The following is a 23,955-nucleotide window of genomic DNA, read 5'->3' on the forward strand; positions in this document are numbered from 1 at the left end:
AAGGGGGAGAAAACCAAAGTGTCCTTTGCTAATCTGGGTGGCAGCCTTCAAGGTGTTTATTCGTCTTTCCCCTGGGTGGGGGTGAGGGCATGCCAGCTCTGTAGGAATTCTGGTGGTGGTCACTGTGCACCATCCAAGAATGCAGCCTTGTTTGTCGGGGAGGGAGAGACAGCTGCCCTGGCTGTATGCATGCTCACAGCCGTCTGGGAGACCTGTATGCCCAGGCAGGCTCTCTCTGCCCAGCACAGCCCCCAACCTGCGGGGCAGAAGCCCCTCTTCACCAGGCAGGTCCTCCTGGCCCTGCTGCCCCAGGGGGAGGGCAAGGGCTGCCCTGCACTTGCGGGCCACTTGCCTGCCACGCCCAGCAGCCCTCGGGGCAGGAGGGGGAGAGAGGGCCCCCCCCCGGGGCGGGGGTGGGGAGGGGAAGCAGAAACTGGGAGACTGGGAGTGAGAGAGGGGTGGGGCCCAGATCCAGCCTGAATAACGGAGCAGGATGGTCAACAGAAAGTCCTCTTCCAAGCTCCTCGACTCCCTCCAGCTGTCAAGAAGGGGGAGGAGAAAGCCCTGTGGGAAGGGGGAGGCGGGGGAGGGGTGTTAGGAAGTTATTTAAGGGCCAACTTTCGGGTCCTCTTTCCTGCGTTCTTTTGGGGAAGTAGCAGAGACGCACAGAGCGAGCCTTCGCTGGGGCACCTGTGGAGGGCGCACGCAGGTAAGCAGCAGCCCCGCCCCCTGGGACCCAGGACCTGCCGCGTCCACCCCTTGCACTTCGGTTCCCCAGGCAAGCCCTAGGGTTGCTGTGCTGGGGCGCCCGGGTCCGAGGGTCGGAGGCAGCCTCGCTGGTGCAGCTCCTGACGCTGCACCTGCCCAGCTGCACTGCGGATGGGGATGCTCCCACGCGCTGTGCGCAGCTTGCCAAGGTCACCAGATGGGGCGCGAGGGGCGGCGGGGGTTGCTTCCCCCAGACCACAGCCCCCTCTCCTTCCGGCTTGCTTTAGGGGGGAGGCTGTGGAGCCAGGAACACAAAAGCCTGGAGAAGAAGAGCCAGGGAGAAAGCCTGTTCAGCTGACCAGAGCTGCCTGGGCTCCCCCCAACCCCACAGGCAGCTGAACTTGAGCCTTTTCCCTACCCCAGACCTGCCCAGAAGGGATGACCCTACCCACCTGAATTCATCCATCCAGGCCCGCACCTGCTGCCTTTGACCTGGCTGGCCCCTGGGGCTCCCCACTTTCCCACAGGCTGCTCCCTGCTGCACTGCCCTCTCCCAGAGCCTTCCCTCCTGGGGGATCCTACAGCCACCCTGGCTGTTTCTAGCTTTCTCGTTATCATGAACCCTTCAACACCCTCCAACACCACCCCCCACCCCGCTGACCAGAGACTGAATATATTTAGAGATATTTATTCAGACCTTATCCTTCCAAGACCAAACACCTTAGGCAGTGGTTTGCTCTCACCATGTTTCTGGAACCTTCTACTTGCCTCTGTCGCAGCTGACTTTGCATCTTTTGATGATATGCCTAAAGTTTTTGAAAACAGCAAAGTCTGCAGGAGTCATGCCTGGGTAATCTAGGTGATTAGGTCCAGAAACAAAGTCCTCCTTCATTGGGTCATTTGGTCAACAAGTCCTTGTTCGGTGCTGCCCGTAAGGTGTGTGGTGTTTAACCTGGCTTGTGGCCTACACAAATTCCAAAGGCGGGGGAACCAGCTTGGGGCGGGGGTGGTGGTAGCAGCCCTGACTAAGGCTGTTTGGAGAACAGTCTATCTATAGCCCCATTTAGAATTGCAAGTGGGCTTCGTCCCAGGTACCCAGCCTCTCCACCTCCGTGTGCTCCTCCTTGTGGGCCTGTTTGCCTTCTTTTTAAAAAATGCTTCTTTGTTTGTTTTATTTGAGAGGCAGAGAAAGAGAGAGAGAGAGAGAGAGAGAGAGAGATCTCGCATCCACGGTTCACTCCTGAGTGTCCACAGCAGCCAGGGCTGTGCAGGCTAAAGGAGGGAGCTGGGAGCTTAGTCCCAGTCTCTCATACAGGTGGCAGCAGCCTACTCACTTGGGCCACCACCTGCTGGATCCTTCCTGATCTTCTTCCTTGTCTCCCTTTTCCCTCCAAGGACCACGTGACACTGAGAATGTCGGGCAGCTCCAGCAGCACCTTTGGGGGCAGGCGGGCAGTCCCGCCCAACAATTCCAATGCAGCAGAAGACGAGCTCCCCACGGTGGAGCTGCAGGGGCTGCTGCCCCGGGGTGTGAACCTGCAAGGTAGGAGCCCGCCCTGCCTCGGGTCCATGCGTGGCTGCCCCCACGGGCGCTGGCCGGGCATCCTCCGGCTCCCACAAAAGGATGCGCCGTGCCAGACTCTGGTTTTAAAGGAAAGATCTCCTTCTTCTGAGTGCTGAAAGCCCAGATCCTTGCTGGGATTCTGTCTCTTACTGTTTCGTCACCTTCAGGGCGTCACTTTCCCTTTCTACCTCTCAACTGTTTCCTCTGCAAACCAGGGTGTGGGATTCATGGAGGCATCTTCCAGTCCTGCTGTTCTGTGCTTTTGAGAATGTTCCCTAGCTGGAAGATTCCACTTCCAAAACATTGCGGCTGTTTTGATTGTCTGGTTTGCACCTCCTTCCCTCTCCCTCTCCCTCGCTCTCTCCACGGCTGTGAGTTTCAGAGCTGGCAAGAGGCAGCTGATTCTGACAGTAATGGAGATGGAAGTCTTCTATTTGTCTCCAGAGCAGCCAGGGAGCAGGCGAGGCAAGCTGCTGCCCCTGCCTCCAGCCTCCGTCTGACCCTGGGGGACCTGCTCTCGGTGCAGCCAGCCGCCAGCAGCTGACCTCTCAGCCCGTCAGCTGTGACAGCGCCTGCCCAGGTGCCAGCGCTGGTTTGGTGCCACAGACGCCATTCCCTTGGGCCAAGGCAGGGACGTTCAGCCTCCCGTCCCCGTGTGGCATCTAGCTGGGAGCACTTTTAGCCGACAGCATTCACGCACCAAAACCTGAATTTGCTCGCGAGGGTGCTGTGTGCTGCATTTCACTGGGGCGTAAACAACCATGGGTGACCCTGGGGCCATGTGGTCGGGTCATCTTGTCAGAAGGGTCCCAGGCTGATTTGGGACTCTTGGTACAAATGGAAAAGGCAGTGTTGATCAGTCAAAAATCCAGCAAGTCAAAGAACTGGCTGGGTGTTGGGGGAGGGTTAAGATTGTGTTGCTCAATCTCACCCACACAAGCTGATACCGAGTTGTGAAAATAAAGAGGTACCCACCCTCACCCATCAGGCACCGTCCATGTTTTGGGGAGGCAGACCGGAAGGACAGCTTCAGTTGAGGAGCCCAGTTCGGGCGCCAAGATCAACTCGCAGGTCTGGTGTCTTCTCCCTGCTGTGTGCGGCATGCTGGATTCTCCATCGGGGCACTAGGACTGAGGCTTTGGAAGGACTTCCTGCTCATGAAGGGCTCTCAACCCCGTGTTCTGGGTTAGGGCTCGGAGGCCCAAAGCAAGCAGCTGAGATGCTTCCCCGGCCCGTCCAGGCGTCTTTATTTTTACGCATGCAAATGAAATTGGAGAGCTTGCAGGTGTCCAGTCATCGAGCAGGTCACCTTGGCACATTCAGTTTTCCGCAGGCAGAGAAGTCACTGGGACCCAGGCTAGGGGACCGAGGCGCTGGAAGAGCAGTATAGTAAGAACAGCGAGAGCAAGGCACAGTCACCCGATCCAAGGCCATGAGAACTGGGCGCCTCCACAAAGGCCGTCAGGGCAGTGCAGAGGCCTGGCTGGCCCTGGGACTCAGGACAAGGCACGGGAATGTCCTCAGCCTCAGTTTACCCCCCCCCCAGCAAAATGCCTCCTTCGCAAGTTGTTGGGAGAGCCTACTGAACAGCACCTGTGAGAGCATCCGACCCACAGCACACGAGCAGTGGATGCTCACCGATTCAGAAGGTGCAAACAGTGAAATCCCAACCAGGTCAGACCCTCCAGGGACCACTAATTTCTACAGGAAGCATGTGCAGCCTGTAGCCCCTACAGACCTGCACTCCGAACAATAGATGGCCAATATGACATCAAAACTCCAGAGAATTTGTATAGGTAGGTCAATTTCTTAAAAAATCTGGGATTACTGTTTATTTATTTGGGAGGGGAGAGGGTGGAGTGTAGCTTAATTGAATCATTTTTTTAAAGATTTATTTATTTGAAAGTCAGAGTTACACACAGAGAGAAGGAGAGGCAGAGAGAGAGAGAGGTCGGTCTTCCATCCGCTGGTTCACTCCCTAGTTGGCCGCAATGGCCAGAGCTGCGCTGATCCGAAACCAAGAGTCAGGAGCTTCATCTGGGTCTCCCACACGGGTGCAGGGCCCAAGCATTTGGGCCATCTTCCACTGCTTTCCCAGGCCTTAGCAGAGAGCTGGATTGGAAGTGGAGTAGCCAGGACTTGAACCGGCACCCATTTGGGATGCCTGCACTGCAGGCAGTGGCTTTACCTGCTGCGCCACAGCGCTGGCCCCAAGTGAATCATTTTGAAAACTCAGTCCTTATTTGCTTGGAAGTCATGCCTGCAGAACCCCGGGGGCACTCTGGGACACTCAGTGGCGGCACTGTCCTTGAGTGTGAAGGCTCCCTGACTGTACAATGAACGAATGCAGTCCATCGCTTGAGAATCGAGCAGTCTATTGGCTCCGGCGTCGCTAGAATCTTACTATTAATAGCCAGGTCCAGAGTTCATAAGCCTGCATCCATTTACTGTTTTTTTGTTTTGTTTTTTGACAGGCAGAGTGGATAGTGAGAGAGAGAGACAAAGAGAAAGGTCTTGCTTTACCGTTGGTTCACCCTCCAATGGCCGCTGCAGCCGGCGCACCTCGCTGATCCAAAGCCTGGAGCCAGGTGCTTCTCCTGGTCTCCCATGCGGGTGCAGGGCCCAAGCACTTGGGCCATCCTCCACTGCACTCCCGGGCCACAGCAGAGAGCTGGCCTGGAAGAGGAGTAACCGGGACAGAATCAGGTGCCCCAACCGGGACTAGAACCCGGTGTGCTGGCGCCGCAAGGCGGAGGATTAGCCTAGTGAGCCGCGGCGCCTGCCCCATTTATTGTTTTTCATGCAGATAGCCTGAAGGACCACCTGCTGTGAGGACAGGGTCCCTGAATCCAGGCTCCTAACTGAAGCCTCAGAGGAGTAGGGCAGGACAAAGGAAAGGGCATACAAACCATCGGAACAGGGAGCTTATCCTGCACACTTCAGATCTGCGTTCAATTATGCCAGCATGAGATTCTTCTGGCAATAATATCAACTCTTCCCAAGTCTGTCTTCTAAGGAACTGAACTTAGGAAGGCACAATCCCTGTTATTTGGTTGGTTGGTTTTCAAATGCCAAGTTCTTGCAATTCTTGCATTAGCCACTAGTGGCCTCCACGCGGACACGCGGGTGCTCCCTTGATAGCAGAGAATGGATGGTTTGCCGGGACAGAAACCCCTGGGTCTAACTTGGGTGTTTTCTCCCGAGGCTCTTCAGGTTAGCAAGCTGCTCCTGAGAAACCGCCAGAGAAGGACAAAGAAGAAAGGGGGGCGAAGGCCAGGTTTTTGTCGTGACGAGTCTTGGAGCAGGAAGCTCTGAGCATTCCTGGGTGGGATACGTGTAACACACTCAGTGGGGGTATAATATCCTGAGTCCTGGCTTTGGTGAATCTTTAGCTAAGAATTATTTTTTGTGGACTCTATTTCAAATGCAAACGCTCCATGAGAGTCCTCCCAAACACACCACGACGCCTAAGAAACAATGAAATATTTGAGGAGAAGGTGGAATCCTAGAGGTGCGGCTGGCCAGTTAGGGGCGGTGTTTGATGTGCTGTGTGGTTTTTAGGGACCCTTGTGTCCCCCATAAACTCAGTTATAGCCGGGAAAGTACTGTTAAAACCTCCTCAGAGTGTATGGATTTGCCTGGATTTCTTTTTTTTTTTTTTGACAGGCAGAGTGGACAGTGAGAGAGAGAGACAGAGAGAAAGGTCTTCCTTTTGCCGTTGGTTCACCCTCCAATGGCCGCCGCAGCCGGCATGCTGCGGCCGGCACACCGCACTGATCCGATGGCAGGAGCCAGGTGCTTCTCCTGGTCTCCCATGGGGTGCAGGGCCCAAGCACTTGGGCCATCCTCCACTGCACTCCCTGGCCACAGCAGAGAGCTGGCCTGGAAGAGGGACAACCGGGACAGAATGCAGCGCCCCGACCGGGACTAGAACCTCGTGTGCCGGCGCCGCAAGGTGGAGGATTAGCCTAGTGAGCCACGGCGCCGGCCCCCCCCTTTTTTTTTTTTTTTTTGGCCTGGATTTCTAACAGACTGCTCTGCAAGTTCAGTTGGTGCTTCTGAAAAAATCTGTCTACAGCTTTGCTTCCCTCCAAGGATAGGCGGAGCTGGAGATGGAATGTTCCAGAAGATTGCGTTGTATTCCCGGGTTGGTTTGATTCTGTTTTAAACAGTAGGCGGTCACTGACTGCGGCCCTTGGGATACTGGCTTGACAGCGCAGGTGCCCTGGATTCAAAGAGGAGAGCCAGCCCCCCCTGGGGAAACCAAGCGTAGATGGACTTAGTGCTTTTCAGGCAAATGGAGTCCTTTGTCTTGCCGAAGCTTCTCTCCCGCACACCGTGGCTTGGCAGACCTAAGTCCACCAAGTGGCTGGTTCGAGGTCAGCTGCTCCTTCGTGCAGCGTGAGCCTCCCAGGCTGCAGCGCCGCTGAAGGAGAGAGGCCTTCCGCGAGGGGTAGGAGGTTAGGACACGGTGACGTGGGGCAGCACCACTCCATCTCCGCACTGAGTCCACGGGGAAGCACGGCTGCTTGTCCCAGGCTCTCTCTGAGGTCACAAAAGTGAGTGAGTCGGTCTGTGGCCTCAGGCAACTCTTGTTCGAGTAGAGGAAATGATCACAGGGCGTGGCAGTTCGCATCCCAGTGAAATAGCACTGCTGGGCACTTGGGGCAGAGGGTGGGGAGACGTCACGGTGACAGGGAGTCCAAGCTGCGGCCTGGCAGGCGATGCGTGGAAAGGCATTGTCATAGAGGGAACAGTGGCGAGGAGTGACAAGGGAACAGGAAAAGATGGTGGTAGCAGGCCGGCGCCGCGGCTCACTAGGCTAATCCTCCGCCTAGCGGTGCCGGCACACCAGGTTCTAGTCCCGGTCGGGGCACCGGATTCTGTCCTGGTTGCCCCTCTTCCAGGCCAGCTCTCTGCTGTGGCCAGGGAGTGCAGTGGAGGATGGCCCAAGTGCTTGGGCCCTGCACCCCATGGGAGACCAGGAGAAGCACCTGGCTCCTGGCCACGGCGGCCATTGGAAGGTGAACCAACGGCAAAGGAAGACCTTTCTCTCTGTCTCTCTCTCTCACTGTCCACTCTGCCTGTCCAAAAAAAAAAAAAAAAAAAAAAAAAAAAAAAAAAAAAAAAAAAAAAGATGGTGGTAGCAAGACCTGAAGACCTTCTTCCCTTCCATCTTCATCTCACAGACAACAGAGGGCTCCAAATAGCAGAACCTCGTGTTAGAAGGGAACTCCAGAGCCTCAGGGCAAATGGAGAGGAGGCTCGCCAGGGTGCTCCAGGCTGGGGCAGAAGCAGAGCAGGGGATCTTGGTCCCTGGGGCCAGTGTGAGTCCCTGTCCTCTTGCGCTAACAGCCTCTGGGCAGCTGAGTGATTCCGCAGCCTCTTAGGCCACCGGACACCTTAACAACAGGAGGGAGAGGAGAGAGTGCTCCAGACACCCTTTGTCATCCTTCGAATTCTGATGCTTTCAACTCCCAGGCATCCGCAAGTGAGTGAGGAAGGGCCCCTCCTCCTGTTGTGCCTGGAACAGTAAACAGACTGACCTGGTTCCTGGTGGCCAGCATTGGTGCCTGGTAATAATGTTACCAAAGATTGCACAGAGAATTCAGCTCCCCAGGGGATTCCTAGAGGCTGAGCCTAAACATTTAGCTTATTTCAGGATTCCATCTGTGACAGGTATAATCATTCTCTGAAGAATATTTTTACAACCCAGGGAGAAAATAATCCACTTTTTTCATATTAAGGGAAAGAGTAGGAGGGCGGGGAGGCAGCAGGCTCCTAAGAGGTTTTCTCTTTAACAGTCCCTTTTCCCGTGTGCTTGGAATTAGGCTAAATTGTGGTAGGGAGACTTTTTGAAAGCTGTCACTTTGAAAGAGTGAAAACTTGTAGCCAAGTTTCTGCTACAGTATCTCTTAAAAAAAAAAAAAAAAAAAGCTGAGCCGTGAGCTGCTGTTTTGCCAGTTACTGGGCTTGGACGGGGAAAGGCGAATTCATTTCCTGGTGGTGGTGAATGGAGCCGGGATGAAGAGCAGGCTTCTTCCGTGGGAACTGTCCTCCTCAGCCAGTGGGATCGACAGCAGGATGCCAGCCTCATAATGGTTGTGTACAGCCACCGCCTAGCACACTCTAGGCGGCGACACGGACAGCAGAGTGAATGATGATACTTTATATCTGGGCTCATATTTTATCACAAGCAACTCTGGAGACCTTGCCGATGTGGGGTGTTGTAAGATCCAAATAGTGTACTTGACCTGATCCGCGGGTGCCTAACCAGTGGTGGTTAGGACCTCACTTCCTGCCACAATACTTGGGGCAACCCCTAGGAAACCCACTGACCTTTAGAAGGGTACACTGGAGAAGCCAATGGCTATCATTTCCTTCTCTAATTTTTAGAGAATGATCCCAGAGAAGGTGGGCATTGGGCACAGTGGGTTAAGACACCATGTGGGAAACCCATGTCCCCTATTGATGTGCCTGGATCCGAACCCCAGCTCTGCCTCTGATTCCAGCTCCCTGCTAATGCACAGCTTGGGAGGCAGCAGCAATGGCTCAAGGACTTGGGAGACCCAGACTGAGTTCCACCCTAGCTATTGCAGCCACGTGGGGAATCTTTCCGTGTGTTCGTGTGTGTGTGTGTGTGGGTGGGGAGGCGCCCTCTCTCTGTCACTCTGCCTTTCAAATAAATTAAATAAATCTTTAAAAGTCAAAACTGCTGATTGGGAGGCCTCCTGTGAACAAATCCCATATCACCACGTTCAAAAATAGACATGGCTTTGAAACTAGCGTCTCTAGAGACTGAAACTCCCCAGCAAACAGTATTTACAGGAAGCTGTGGCTGATCCCGTGAGCAGTGTAACAGTCCACTTTAGAATGAGTAATCACTTCGCAGCGCCACGTTTTCAGGTCCTAGGGGTGTCGAGTGAGAAGTGGCAGCTGCCGTGGCATTTCTGCACAGCTCCCGCAGGCACAGTAACAAGACGCCTAAGACTCAGCCCAGACCTCAGGGATTCTAAGCCCATGGGTGAAGCCAAGTGTGCGAGACGCCTCCAAAATTCATAGAGAATGCAATTAAGACATAATTGTCCGTGAAATTTTGAAGGCCATCCTATAACAATAATGTGAAGTGGTTTATATATATGTTTATATAAATATATATATATATACACACACACACACACACACATACACACCTTTTTAAAAAATAGAGGAATTATTCTGAAAATCAAGAGGGTAAAAAGGATTGGTTTTATTCATAGAAATTCAGGAAAGGAAAAGCCAGTCTGTGTGCTCAGATCTGGAAAGTGAGGGGCAGGCCTGCCTTGACGGGTCCAAGGGCCGTTTCCAGATCTCAGCTTTCCAAGGCTGCATCTCGGATAACCTTTGACCTCAAGGGTCCGCCCACACGCTCAGTGGGTTCACTGTTGCTGTTGCCAATGGCTGAGCACTTGCCGCGTGCCAGGCCCTGAGAGCACTTGATGCAGTTTCTCCTTTAACCCCACATCAACTCCACTTGGAAGATGAGAAAACTATGATCCGAGAAGTTTCTGTCCAAAGTCATAGACACAGTAAGTGGCAGAGGGGGACTGGAGTCCAGGTGGTCTGGCTCCAGACCATAAGCTTTAATCCACTGTGCTACTCTGTAAATAAAAATAATAGTAGTAATAATAAAATGTTCACTGAGCATTGACCAGGTGCCAGACGCTCTACAAGGTGTGCATTTCATTCCCACACAAAAGATAAGAACATTATGCTGCAGAGGCTGCACAATCAGTAGGTTGCGAACCACTTCCACAGCACGACCTGCAAAATACTGTCTCCAAAGAGCACATCTCCCATGACCGTGGAAGTGTGGAAGCCCCTGCGTGTGTGTGCGTGTGTGTGTGTGTGTGTGTGTGGCTGGTTTGCAGTGCACATCAGCCGATTCCAGTCTGTCATTATCCTGACTCACTTCAGTGAGGTTGGCGTTTCTCAAAGCTGGTTTAAACATGGAGCTCTTGGGCTTCCCACGCCTGTCGGTGTCCTGACAAACAGCACCGTCCCAAGCAGGGTGGAAATCCGGCCTTCTTTCTCAGTGAGAACTAGACCCAAAGACGAGAACTAGATACCAAAGAGATGCACGTGTTGGCATCTTGCCACCCTGCTTCGTTTTTCTCTGTAGACAGAGGTCCCTGGGAAGCCGAGGCATAAAGCTAAGAGACTCGTTTTGGGGGCACTTTGTCAAGGAGGCGAAAAGCAGCAATGAAGGAGGCAGATCCTGGGTGTGTTTGAGGAGCACTGAGCACCTGCCCTGCAGGCAGAGGGAACTCCCAGGACACTGCAGCAGACAACTCAGGCTCCCCAGCATGCACACAGCCACCGTCCCAACCTATCCCCTGTCACCAAAACAGCTCACTGGTGGATCGATCAATCGATTGATTAAATCATGTCATTTAGCTCCATCGATTTAATCACGTCGTTTGCTGTTTCGGATTCTTCCTTTCCTGCCCAGTGCAATTAAAAGTCCCCACCGCTGGACATGGTCTCCGCGGCTCCCACCAGCAGGTTCCTGCCTGCCCTTCCGCTGTGGCTCCCACACACTCCATCCAAATAGCCATCCCCCGGGTTCTTGGGAAGCCGTGCACCTTCCAGCCTCAGTCTTCATGCACCCTCCCCTCTGCCTGAAGCCTTTTCCCCCACCTCCCCCTCCACATGGACCACGCTCTCCTCCTTGCCCACTGCTTACCGCCCCCCTTGCTTTAGAAAACTCTCTTCACACCTCCTAATCAGGGTGAGCGCTCCTCCCAGCAGCCTCCCACCCAGGACCCTCCGCTGCCTTCAACAGTGCCCCATAGTTTTTTGTTCACTTTTTAGTGTTTCCACTGTGCATTGACTGAGCGTGTAACTGGGTTGCTGGCTTAATCAGCATTTATATCCATGACTTGGATGTCAGCATAAAATAGTACACTATGAAAATCCCGGAGACCAGGAAGCTGGGGAGAATATCAAATTATTGAAAGCACACGTACAGTCTGAAATTATGAGCTAATTCAGTGAGATGAAATTTAATGCAAATACATGGAAGGCCTTAAAATTGGGCTGAAAAAGAAGAAAACAATTGTGTAGAGAGCTACACCCCGATACAACACGAGTGTCTTGCAGGGGTCTGAGTTGAATTGTAATTTTAATCCACCATTGGTAGAAGTGACTTTGGGATGTGTTTTTGGATGTATTATTTCACCAAATTCTTACTATAAGTCAGCAGTCAGATAACAGAATGTAAGACACTGATGCTATCTTGAGCTGAAAAACTAGGAATATACTATTTATTTCAAAAGATGTAATGGCCCCACTGGTCTTTATTGGAGAGACCATAGCCAGAGAAATGCAGTTAATCCTAGGGAACACACTTCAGGACAGACCTCGACAAAATGGAGTGTGTTCCAACGCGGAGCGGTGGGCAGACATTCCGCAACTCAGTTCCTAGATCCGTTGGAGGGATGATGGCTGCTTTACCCAGAGGGAGCCAGAGAGCGGCCTTTAAATACCTCGAGAGCGCCAGACGACACGAAGAGAGGACTCGGTCTATATTTATCCAGAAGTCGGAACAAGGAGCCACAGCCAGAGGAATCACAGAAAGCAGATGCCCATTCATCCAAAGAGGACGTTTCACATCATCAAAGTGGTTAAAAATGGACCGGCCGCTGCGGGAGATAGTGAGTTCCCGCTTCACACGGAGGCTGGAAGCCCAAGGAGCAGAGCTTGCATGGAGAGGAGATGTTTCACATAGCGTGGCAGGTGCATGTTCATAGCGGGGCTGTGTTCCTGCATGCATAGCAGGTTCCCACACAGTCCAGAGCGGGCTGTGGCCCTCTGGGGGTCTCCTAGGCTGTCGTGTCCTTCCACTGGTGCTGATGGGTGGGAGCCAATCACACCCATTTCTGAGGGCTTCCAATTTTAGATTTTTTAAAAAGATTTATTTATTTGAGAGAGAGAGTTACAGACAGTGAGAGGGAGAGACAGAGAAAGAGGTCTTCCATCCACTGGTTCTCTCCCTAGATGGCCGCAATGGCCAGAGCTGTGCCAATCCAAAGCCAGGAGCCAGGAGCTTCTTTCAGGTTTACCACGTGGGTGCAGGGGCCCAAGGACTTGGGCCATCTTCTGCTGCCTTCCCAGGCCATAGCAGAGAGCTGGCTTGGAAGAGGAGTGGCCAGCATACCAACCAGTGCCCATATGGGATGCCAGGACTCCAGGTGGCAGCTTTAACCACTATGGCGCAGCGCCGGCCCCTAGATATTTTAAAAAGCAAAATTGCTGCAAGGCGTTATTCTAGGATAGAGGACCAGGTGAGTTCATTACCAGCTGCTTTCACCTGGGTCACTTATGAGTCTCCAGATCTTTCGTTGGCTGGTTGAAGCCTGGGGATTATGACCTTAATGAGCCTAGATCTGCAGAGACAGGCAGCATGGAAGAGGTGTGGAGAATTGAACATCTTCAGCCCCAGCAAAACGAGGAAGAAAGTACCCTTCAGGGGACCACATAGTGCTGCAAGATTGTGACATGGGTGAAGATAAACCCGCATCTTGTACTTCCTGTTTGTCGCATGTGGCTGTCCGATTAACCCATGGGACACTCTGCCCTGGGAACTGCCCACCACACTTCCTGTCCCAAGAGCCACAGGAAGACCACGCCCCCACGGGGTGCCAGGCCTTGTGCCACACCTGCTGCCTCTTACATTGTGAAACCTTTTGGGAAATTCTCAGATTAGTGTCCTCATTGTGAGGGTGAGAAAACTCACTGAGCAGGATGGGTTAAATATATCTGGATCACTTTCTTTCTTTCTTAGATTATTATTTTTTTAATTTTTTAATTTTTTGACAGGAAGAGTGGACAGTGAGACAGAGAGACAGAGAGAAAGGTCTTCCTTTGCCGTTGGTTCATACTGCAGCCGGTGCACCACCGCGTCTATCCAAAGGCAGGAACCAGGTACTTCTCCTGGTTTCCCATGCAGGTGCAGGGCCCAAGCACTTGGGCCATCCTCCACTGCACTCCCTGGCCACAGCAGAGAGCTGGCCTGGAAGAGGGGCAACCGGGACAGAACCTGGCGCCCCGACTGAGACTAGAACCCGGTGTGCTGGCGCCGCAAGGCAGAGGCCAGATTATTTGTTTTTATCAACAAACAATAATTGTACATATTTATGGGGTGCAATGTAATATTTCGACACATGCATAGATTTTAATGATCAAATTAGGATAATTAGCATCTGTCACTTCATATATTCAATATTTCTTTGTATTGTGAACATCCAAAAGCCTTTCTTCTAGCTATGTAGAAAAATACTCTGTTATTGTTAGCTATTGTTACCCTGCTGTACGATGGAACACCAGGATTATTTTTACAATAAGGAAAACAATATTCCTATTCAATAAAAGTATATATATAAGCAATTAACTTTGAAGAAGAACCCAAGGATGATACGTCTTTTGAAAGCACTTAGAACTATCACTTATAAGACATTAGAATATCCTGCACTTAATACACTAAAACGAAATAAATCTTTGAGAGCAGATTTTACTGTTAACTTTCACAATGCAACTCTCTGAGGACAGAGGTCCTGCATGGGGAGTTAGTGCACAGTGACTCCTGTTGTTAACTTAACAGTCTAATGTGTGACGTCAGCGATCACCCGAGGTTCATGACGTGAGCTGCCTAGGCTATGGACGCCTTTTGAGTCCACAAACGCGTTCCATATTTAGACGGGGCCACAGGCAAAGTGGAAGTTCTCTCCTCTCTTCAGAGAAAAGCACACTGGATTCTGACTCAGGATTGCCTGAATTCTCAATGTATCGAGACTGTATCAGAAACTGTTCAACTTCAGAGCTGGACGGAACCGTTAAGAACTCACTTCCTGTTTTTACCTATGAGGAAAACACGGAAGCCCAGGGAACCAGGAGTCCCGCCTGGGAACAACAGGGAAAAGCTGGGGAGGCCATGTGAGGGCTTCCATGGCAGCACTCCCAGCGTGGCTAGAGGTCAACAGTGGTGCTCACGAAATGGTGCGCTCACTGCCCCAAGGGCAGAGCGTGCAGCAGGCACTCCCCGAGAGGGAGGGAGGCCAGCAGGCCAAGGAACCCCACCTCCCGCCCACCTTCTCTCCCCACGCCCTTTGCAACTACAGTGCCACATACGGAAATCCTTCCTAGACCAGATCTTCTAACCTGCAGTGGACTTGGGTAGCTAGAGGGGGATGAACCTGTACCCAGGGCTATCACGTGTCAGTCTCGGTGAAGGGCGTTCACGCCACACGTCACATTCCTTAGGTCATCTCCTATAAGATGTGCATTGGTCTCTCCTTGTTTTCCCATGAGCGCATGGCTTTGAGTTACGCCTGTCAGCACAGCTGACACCCTGCTTCCGAAACTCAGAGCCATGAAATAGACCAAGTTGTACTGCAGTTGGGTCACTCCACTCCACGGGGGGTGCTTTTCTGCCTGGGGGAATGGGAACAATCAATCACACGGCCTCCCCTTCCTGCCCTCGAGGGACCAGCTCTGTCTTTAGAATGACAGAGAAGGGGGTATTTGATGCTTCCTCCAGCAAGAGGACTCTGTAAATGGCCGGCTCTGCCCTTACAGTGTCCCCGTGGGGTTTTGCCAGAATCGATTCTTCCTTAGAAAGGTGTGAAAATTGGAGTGGCTCCTCCTGCTTGTCCTCGGTCGGTCACCCAGTGAGAACAGTCGTGACAGGACCAACACCCAGCAGGAGAGCTACAACCCGAAGAGTGAACCCTGGCTGTGGCTTCTCTGCCTCCAGGTGTCGGGATGCGTCTTCCCCAGAGTGAGTGCCGGGTGGTCTGGAACGTGATCACGAGTGGGAACAGCTTTCAAGAGCTCTGTTCAAAAGCAGGAGCGTCCAAGGGGCTGATGCCCATGTTTAGGTGTCAACAGACCCGGCTGTCTTCCTGCTGTTTTCTGAGTTTGTGTTTCACCCAGAGTTGCTCAGTGGCGTCCCCTTGTGTTTTCTTTGTGTCCAGACTACCTCAGTGTCACAGACGTGCACCTCTTCAAGGAGAGATGGGACACCAACAAGATTGAGCACCACACCGACAAGTATGACAACAGCAAGCTGATTGTGCGCAGGGGGCAGCCCTTCTACGTGCAGATTGACTTTAACCGTCCCTACGACCCCAAGAGGGATTTCTTCAGGGTGGAATACGTCATTGGTGAGTACCATGTGAAGTCCTAGTCATGCTTCCATGGGCCGCGTTGCACAGAGGGGCGGCTGCAGGTGTGGCTGCGCTGTTTCCTTCACCCAGTGGTTGGAGCTGGAATTGCATCCACGCCCTGGGTCATCCTGTGCCCTAAGATGGGTCTGCATAATGCCAACACGGATGACTGGGGCTTAACCCAGTGAAGGATCTAATAGAAATAAAAGTTAGGACAATTGTCACATTAGTTAGCTACGTTATGTTTCCCAGAACTGGTGGCTCAGGCATCCTGTAGCTGTGACTTAACTTACCATTATGACTGAATCAGTCTCCTGTGTTGAAAATATTTAGAAATCTTAGCATACTTCCATATCCATATCCATATATATATAATATATATTTCACAAAGTTTGTTCCTCTCTAAGGTAGTACCACAAAGTGGCCCGTGCAAGATGGGATGGTCTTGTAAAATTTACAAAATACTTTGCTGCCGTCTCAGGTTCTGGGATTCCATTGCACTTTGGTCCAGTGCTTCTCAAATTAACTTGATCACAAAACCCTTTTATTAAGTTGTAGTGATTCACGCTGGACACATTTTGGTAAACGTTTCTCAGGAATTTACAAGTATAAGCAAACATGCACAGAGAGGCCCGAGTGGTTCAATATGTGGAAATCTGCTTATCTAATCCTAGACACAAGGCAAGAAATAGAGAATCAAGTCAGTAGTCACTGGAAGGTACCTGATAGAGTTCAGCAACTGCTTATTATTTTCTAATTTTTAGAATTTTATTTATTTGAAAGACAGACAGAGCTGTCTTGTTGACCATCCAAATGCCCCCAGCAGCTGGGACTGGGCCAACAGAAGCCGAGAGCAGAGAGCTCAGTGTGGATCTCCCACATGGGCGCTCTCACCTGCTTCCCCCTAGTCTCTGAATTGGCAGAAATCTAGATCCAGGATCCAAATCCGGGCTGCACCCAGGCCTCCCACCAGCATCTCAACCCACCAGGCTGAAACACCAGCCCCATCAGCAGCCATTTTTTGAAAAAAGAGTTTAAGTGAAGCAGAAGTAGAAGAAAATGCCTCATTTCCAATAAAATAATTTACCGTAAAACAACAACTTTCGATATCCCAAGTTGGGGGCGGGGGCAACTAATTGAATCTGAAATTAGAAATGTGTGCTGTCACCATCCGTTATCTTAAGCATTGTCTTAAAAGTTTTAGAAAGTACACAGTGTAAAAAAGTCTGCTATAAATGCTAAAGAATGAGAGATGAAACGGTGTGTTCTGCAAATACGATGGTTGTGTGTGTAGAAAACCCAATAGATTCAAGGCAAAAAAGCACAGCATTAACAAAACTTCGTAAAGATTGCTAGATAGAAGATAAATACCCAAAAATCAATAGCTTTCACCTTCTCCACCACTAAGCACCTAGAAATAGAAATGAGAAAAAATATTTCACTTATAAAAGTCACCAAAACTATAAAAGGTAGAATGAAATCTTTAGGAAACAAGACTCACAACCCATATAAAGGAGCTATTACATCTTAATAAAAGACACAAGAAATCAATGAAAGGGAAACAGGTTCTTGGGCTGAAAGTCTCAATATATAAATTTTTAAGGTTTCCTTAAATGTTGGCCAAACAGTACAAAATTTCAGTGAGAGAGAGGAGAAGTTTTAATGCTCTATCACACAGCATGGTAACTTTCCTTAATCACGTTTGGTGCACTTCAAAATTGTTCTAAGGGTGGATTTTAAATCTTATCACCTCAAAGAAATAATTAAAATGTGAGATGATGAGTATGTTAATTAACTATTTAAATTGCATCATATATACAGATAACATCACATTGCACCCCATTGATAGTTACAATGACATCTGCCAATTTAAAAATTCTCCCAGTATTAATATGTTCGTTTCCAACTAGAATTCCAGTGGGGTTTCTGTGGGGTTTTGGGAGGAATTTTTTTTCATTTTAGACATAGATAAAATAACTTTAGAGTTTATTTATTTGACGATACAATAACCAAGAAAACTGCAAAGAAATAACAAGTAATATTTTCTATACGCTCAGCATTATAATGCATTATAAAAATATTGACTAGGAAACAATAGAGGATCCAGACATGGGCTTCTGTCTATAAGCATGGTTAATGTAAGTGTAAGTTTCATAGACTAAGAAAAGTGTGTGGAGTTTTTTGTTTGTCTTTTTTTTAAACGATAGTAGAACAACTGACTCTCCTTCTTAACGAAAATGGAAATTAACCCCATCTTATACTGTACACTGTAACAAATTGCAGATGGTTATATTTGTACAACCTCCCATCCCAAATATCACAAGATAATATTTTTGGAAAGTTTAACAGATTTAACTCTGACTGTAAACTCTGAAACTGTAATTTTAAAAAGCCACAAAAACGATATATGTGTACCAGTGGACCACAAATGTCCATGCATAAGACCAAATAACAAAATATAAATATATGACCAAAAGTATCACAAATAAATTAATACACAGAAGGCAGATCTGGAAAATTATTCAAAATGTAAGCCACAAGGCCGGCGCCTTGGCTCAATAGGCTAATCCTCCACCTTGCGGCGCCGGCACACCGGGTTCTAGTCCCGGTCGGGGCGCCAGATTCTGTCCCGGTTGCTCCTCTTCCAGGCCAGCCCTCTGCTGTGGCCCGGGAGTGCAGTGGAGGATGGCCCAAGTACTTGGGCCCTGCACCCCATGGGAGACCAGGAGAAGTACCTGGCTCCTGCCATCGGATCAGCGCGGTGTGCCGGCCGCGGCGGCCATTGGAGGGTGAACCAACGGCAAAGGAAGACCTTTCTCTCTGTCTCTCTCTCTCACTGTCCACTCTGCCTGTCAAAAAAAAAAAAAAATGTAAGCCACAGATAAAGGGTTAACATGGAAAATATGAAAAAGCTCTTACAAGTTAGCATTATAAAACAAGCAATTGAAAAAGAATGTGAAAGAGACAATTAGTAAGAAAGGAAACCCGAGTAGTTTATAAGAGACTGGAAACGTCCTCAAAGTCACTAGCAGACTGGGAAAGCAAATCAAAGTGATACCTATCACACTGGCAAAAATTTGGGAAAAAAACATAGAAGTTTTTCCTAGACCATAATAAGAGAAAAGCATACCTTGCTGATATACATGCGCAATTTGATATTCTTTATAGAGAGTAATCTGTCAATATCGCATGATATTGAAAATACATATCCCCTGTGGACTCCACTCCCAGGTGTCTCTACCAAAGATATTTAAAATCCACTTTATCGAGGTGACTATTGCTGACCATGACCCTGTTTACAGTGACCAAAAATAAACACTGACGCATCTCTCAGCAGTGGAGGAGTTAAATAGGTTGTGATATATTCACTTAATGGACAATTGTTTTACAAAAGAACAAATTAAAACTGTGCCGGGTGACTTCATGAAAGGTAACGAATGAAGAAGCATATGGAAAAGTGCATGTATGATCCTCTCTCTCTCTCTCTCTCTCTCTCTCTCTCTCTCTCCCTGTGTGTGTGTGTAAATGTAGGATAGTCCCTCCTCATCCTGAAACCACAGGTGGGACTGAAACCCAGGTACACACTGCTATGGGTTTTCCTATCTGTAACTGTTAGAAAGTTTGGTTTATAAATTCATCACTGTAAGATTAGCAATGGCTAAAAGGGTAATAGAGCAACCTTAACAATATGTTGTAATAAATCTGAATGTGGTCCCTGTCTCCCTTTCTCAAAATTGCTCATCTTACTGTCCTCACCCTTCTTCTCGCGATGATGTGAGATCACACGGTGCCTGGGTGATGAGAAGAAGCCGTGTGAATGATGGGGTCATGTGGCTTCGTGTTAGACCCCACAGCAGGGTTCATTGAACACAGATTCTGCTACACCCTGCCAGTCCCCGTGCTTGATTACTGGAACAGCTACTAGGTGATGAACGGGCAGGTAGTGCACGCAGTGTGGATACGCTGGACAAAAGGATGCACCATGTCCCAGGCAGGAAGGAGCAGAACAGCTGCAGATGTCTTTCTTTTTTAAGATTCATTTATTTGAAAGGCAGAGTTACAGAGAGAGAGGGAGAGACAGAGAGAAAGGTCTTCCATCTGCTGGTTCACTCCCCAGATGGCCGCAATGGCTAGAGCTGGGCCGATCTGAAGCCAGGAGCCAAGTTTTTTTTTTTTTTTTAATTTTTTTTTTTTTACAGGCAGAGTGGACAGTGAGAGAGAGAGAGACAGAGAGAAAGGTCTTCCTTTGCCGTTGGTTCACCCTCCAATGGCCGCCGCGGCCGGTGCGCTGTGGCCGCCGCACCGCGCTGATCTGAAGCCAGGAGCCAGGTGCTTCTCCTGGTCTCCCATGGGGTGCAGGGCCCAAGCACCTGGGCCATCCTCCACTGCACTCCCGGGCCACAGCAGAGAGCTGGCCTGGAAGAGGGGCAACCGGGACAGAGCCCGGTGCCCCGACCGGGACTAGAACCCGGTGTGCCGGCGCCGCAAGGTGGAGGATTAGCCTAGTGAGCCGCAGCGCCGGCAAGGAGCCAAGTGTTTTCTGGTTCTCCCACATGGGATCGGGGCCCAAACACTTGGGCCATCTTCCACTACTTTCCTAGGCACAATAGCTACGCAAATTAAATACATTTTTACTTAGGATATTTTCAGCTTACAGTGGGTTTGTCAGGATGCAACCCCCTCGTAAGACAAGGGGCATCCAGAGCTGCCTCTCTGGGACTGCGGGCAAGCCTCTGGGGGCGACTCGGTGACTGACAGACGTCAGCGCCCAGCACTGCCAGCACCATGGGCGAGAGCCTGGGCAGCAGAGCCCGGCTCCCCGAGAGCGAGCACTTCAAGCCCACCCCCCCCCCCCAGCTTTCTTTTTAACAGAAGAAACGGCACTACTTGTGCTCCTTATATAAAAACGGGCCGGGGGGCGGGGGGTGGGCAGCATAGCCCATCTGACTTCTGAGATAAAAGTCCATGTATTTTTTAAGCCACCGTGTCCCCTGACCCTTCTCATAGCCTGTGATGTCCACTTTAGGGGTAGCTGTACTGCAGAGCAGGTGTCATTGTATTTGGCGATTTTCTAGTCCTGGATGTATGGTAGACACGAGAGAGGGAAATGGCCAAATTCCACATCCTGATATTTAGAACGCAAGAGAGCAAGCACACTTCTAAGGGGGCTGAGAGGACGGACGAGAGAGGGTTTCTCTGAACCAGAGTGGCATCCCTAAATTTCATGTCACTCAGGAAGTTCACACAACAACCTCAGCTTCCCAGGTGCGGCAGTGCTGAGGCTGGAAGGAAGCGCTCCGTGGGCTTTCCCAGGGCCCTGGAAACAATTCTGTTAAAATGCAGCGTTTGTTTCGGGAGGACTGAGCCACGCTGTGGACACCAGACTCTACAAGTACTTGCTGTAATGAGAAGAGAAAAGCGCAGAATGTGAATGGGAAATGAAATTAAGTGCAAAAGTTTGTATATGCAGGCGCACCTCAGTCTCAGGAGCCCCAGAATGTGAAAATAGTATGTAAAAACAGAAAAAAAATAAGTCGTAAAAAAAAGAATAAAAGAACCTCTTTACATATTTCTTTTTAGAGTGTCTAACATAATGAGACGCATCAACAAAGATCAATTTAAATACGACTTTTGAAGAAAGTAACTATCGCATAAAGAAAGCTATTTGCTATTGAAAATTCAGAAAACTAACTTTTCACCCAATTGCCCCCAGTGTGAAGTCAGTCCTTGGTTCCTGTTCCACGGTGTCTCCCGAGGCTTTAGTGTAAGACGCACCAGCTGGGATGTATCGATGCACGGGAGAGTCCCCTTGTTGCCGTCCCGGAAACTTAGGGCCCCGGACTTATCTCTAAGTGATTCTATCTCTGATTAAGTTCCTTTGTTCCTTCTTTCCTCCTTAGAGATATTTGAGTAGATCCGTTTTTAACATGTAAGCAGACGCCTTTGTCACGTTTCAGTGAGGCGGCCCTAGAGCACCACACACGTGCCAGGCTGAGTCCGGATGGTAAGCAGGGGCGTCGGGGGCTCCCTGGCCTCCTGAGCCGGTCGCTGCTTTGGTGAGCGCATCCCTCAGTCCAGGGCTGAGCGCAGCAATCTCTGTGAGTGAGGCAGGAGGTGTTCCTGAGCTTGAGGAGGTGGGTGGGGCTGGCAAATGTGCCTGTGGACCTGTGGGGCCTTCTGCTCCATGCACCTACCTCTGAGTCTGCAGTTGCGACAGCCCGTGAAGGCATGGACACACTGTTAATGGCAGATCTTGTTAGCCCGTAGCTGAGGCTGTGAAAACTGGGGAGTGGCTTATGGTGCCAATTTGCTGCTACTTTAACATAGCCCTTATGGTTGTGAAGTTCAAGGAGGAAGAAGTCATTGTGAGGGCAGAATCCTCAGCTGCGTTCTTGGCCAGCTCTCCTCTCAAAACACTCAAGGCCACCCTTCCCGGTGACCCCCCCACCCCCAAAGGCAAGTTCCACCAGTGGGTGGGAGTTGTTTCCTACCAAGTCCAATCGCAGACCAAGGGTGTCAAGGCCAGCACCCAGAAGATACTCTTGACTTTTTCTTTGGTGCCAACGTGGGACTGCATAGCTCTGGCTTACATTAGAAATCTCTGCCCACAATGGAAAGTAGGAGGTCAGATGGCCTCAGCAAAACCTGCCCCTCTTATCAGAAGACAAAAGCTTTCCCAAGACTCCTTGCAAAGTATTCAAGTCCCCTTGGCACCTTCTCCTTAAGGGAGCCTAGGGAAGTGTTACCTTCTTCCAGAGTCTTCAGCGGACAGGGACAGGAGAGCCAGAAATGGATGCTGGTGGACCCCCATGGTCTGGGCTTGAGGCCGCCTCTAGCTCTGCCCTCCGTGGGCATCGAAGTGCATCCCTGAGTGACAGCAGCGCTGAGGTGGGTCATGGAGGGTGCAGTCAGCACATGCCCAAGACTGGGTCAGTTGCACCCATAAAACATCAAAATGTCACCAGGGCCCCCACGTTTCTGTTACTTGTCGAGGAGTACTTACAGAAGGCCAGCTGATGTTAGCCTTGGTATTTTCTAAGAACAAGAGTCAGATACTTGTTCCAAAGAGCTCACTCTGTGATATTCACGACTGAAATAGGACAGAAGGTGGGTTAGGACTGTAGTTGTAGAGATGGAGGGGATGACTATGATTTGAGGAATAATTAGGAGGCAAAAACTAAAAAGTTGGGCAAGCGTTTGGCTTGGGGGTTAAGAGGACCACACCCCGCATCTGAGTACCTGTGTTCAGTACTCAGCTTTGTTCCTGACTACAGCTTCCTGCTAGCGCAGACCTTGGGAGGAGGCAGTGACAATGGCCCAAGTAATCAGGTTCTTGCCACACAGGTGGGAGACCCGCATTGAGTTTCTAGGCCCTAGTTTTGGCTATGGTCCAGACACTCTCTCTGTCTCTCCACACACTCCTTATGAATAAACAAATTTAAGAAACAAAACCATTTTAAATCTACAGAACTTACAATGGTAGTCCATGTGGAGAGAGAAGAGGCAGGGAATGAGGCTAGTTCAGTTCCCAGGTTCCAGGCTACGTAACTATGACAGATGCTAGCGCTCTCAAGCAAAGTAAAGGTTGCCAGGGATTGCAGAGAAAAAAGTGCAGTGTGGGGTTGATAAGGATGGCAGTGGGCCCCACTGTCAGCTCACTGGCACTGGGTGCTGTGCAAAGGTGCCATACACTGCCCACTTAATTCTTTAGGCCTGCCTCTGGGCACTCAACCGCAGCCAACTCTGTTTTCATGAGGATTGGAGTTTTGAGTAGCTTACCCCAGGTCACACCTGGAAAATGCCAGGGCTGCAGTTCAACCCAGGCAACCTCTCCTAACCATGGTGCATGCTACTTTCACCAAGGAAACAGCAGAAGATGAGATGATTCTACTTGAACCTGGTGGGTTTGAGTACTCGAGAGACTTCCAGGCCAGCATGTACAGTAGACAGCAGGAGTCTGAAGCTTAGGGAAGAGGTCTGTGTTAGATAGATGGAAATTTGGATGGGGAAGAAATAGACCGAAGCGCAAATCCTGGGGAAACCCATTTTTAAGGGATAAGTTTAGAAACTGGAGAAGACAAAGACCAAGTGATCGTGTAAGTAGGAAGAAGATCAAGGGAGCACTGTGTCGCTCAGCCTGAGAGTTGGGTATTTAAAGAGAAAAGAGTGATCGACTTTATACAACAAAACAAGGAGATGCCCTGAGGTTAGAGATTCCCACCGGACCCAACCATTAGGGATGCTCGTTGCTTGGGCAGAAACCAAATTTTAATTGTCTGAAAGTCAATGAGATGTAGGAAATCTGAATTAATCTTTAACAAAATTTGAAGAAAAGGAAATTTGGATGGTGATGAGAGAATGAGGCTTAGGGGGTTGTGTGGATTGCAAATATATTTCAGGATGGAAGGGACTTGCACCTGTATGTGGAGAGAGGAGAGGGGACTGGTTGAGGAAGAGCCATGAAGACTCAGGAGGAAC

At 50.2% G+C, this 23,955-nt stretch overlaps 1 protein-coding gene across 1 annotated transcript in view; it reads left to right on the forward strand.

Moving 5' to 3' along the window:
* Positions 1-435: 435 nt before the first annotated feature.
* The window catches only part of F13A1 (coagulation factor XIII A chain), a 178,110-nt gene continuing 154,590 nt past the window's right edge, over positions 436-23,955 (forward strand). Inside the window, exons 1-3 of the mRNA XM_051855142.3 lie at positions 436-709; positions 2,104-2,251; positions 15,286-15,474. Coding sequence (XP_051711102.1) covers positions 2,122-2,251; positions 15,286-15,474 — 319 coding nt within the window. The 5' untranslated portion in view covers positions 436-709; positions 2,104-2,121. The remainder of the gene's footprint in view (positions 710-2,103; positions 2,252-15,285; positions 15,475-23,955) is intronic.

Source organism: Oryctolagus cuniculus, chromosome 5 (assembly GCF_051225735.1).
Source record: "Oryctolagus cuniculus isolate XC-2025 breed Fujian yellow rabbit chromosome 5, ASM5122573v1, whole genome shotgun sequence".
Lineage (NCBI taxonomy): Eukaryota > Metazoa > Chordata > Mammalia > Lagomorpha > Leporidae > Oryctolagus > Oryctolagus cuniculus.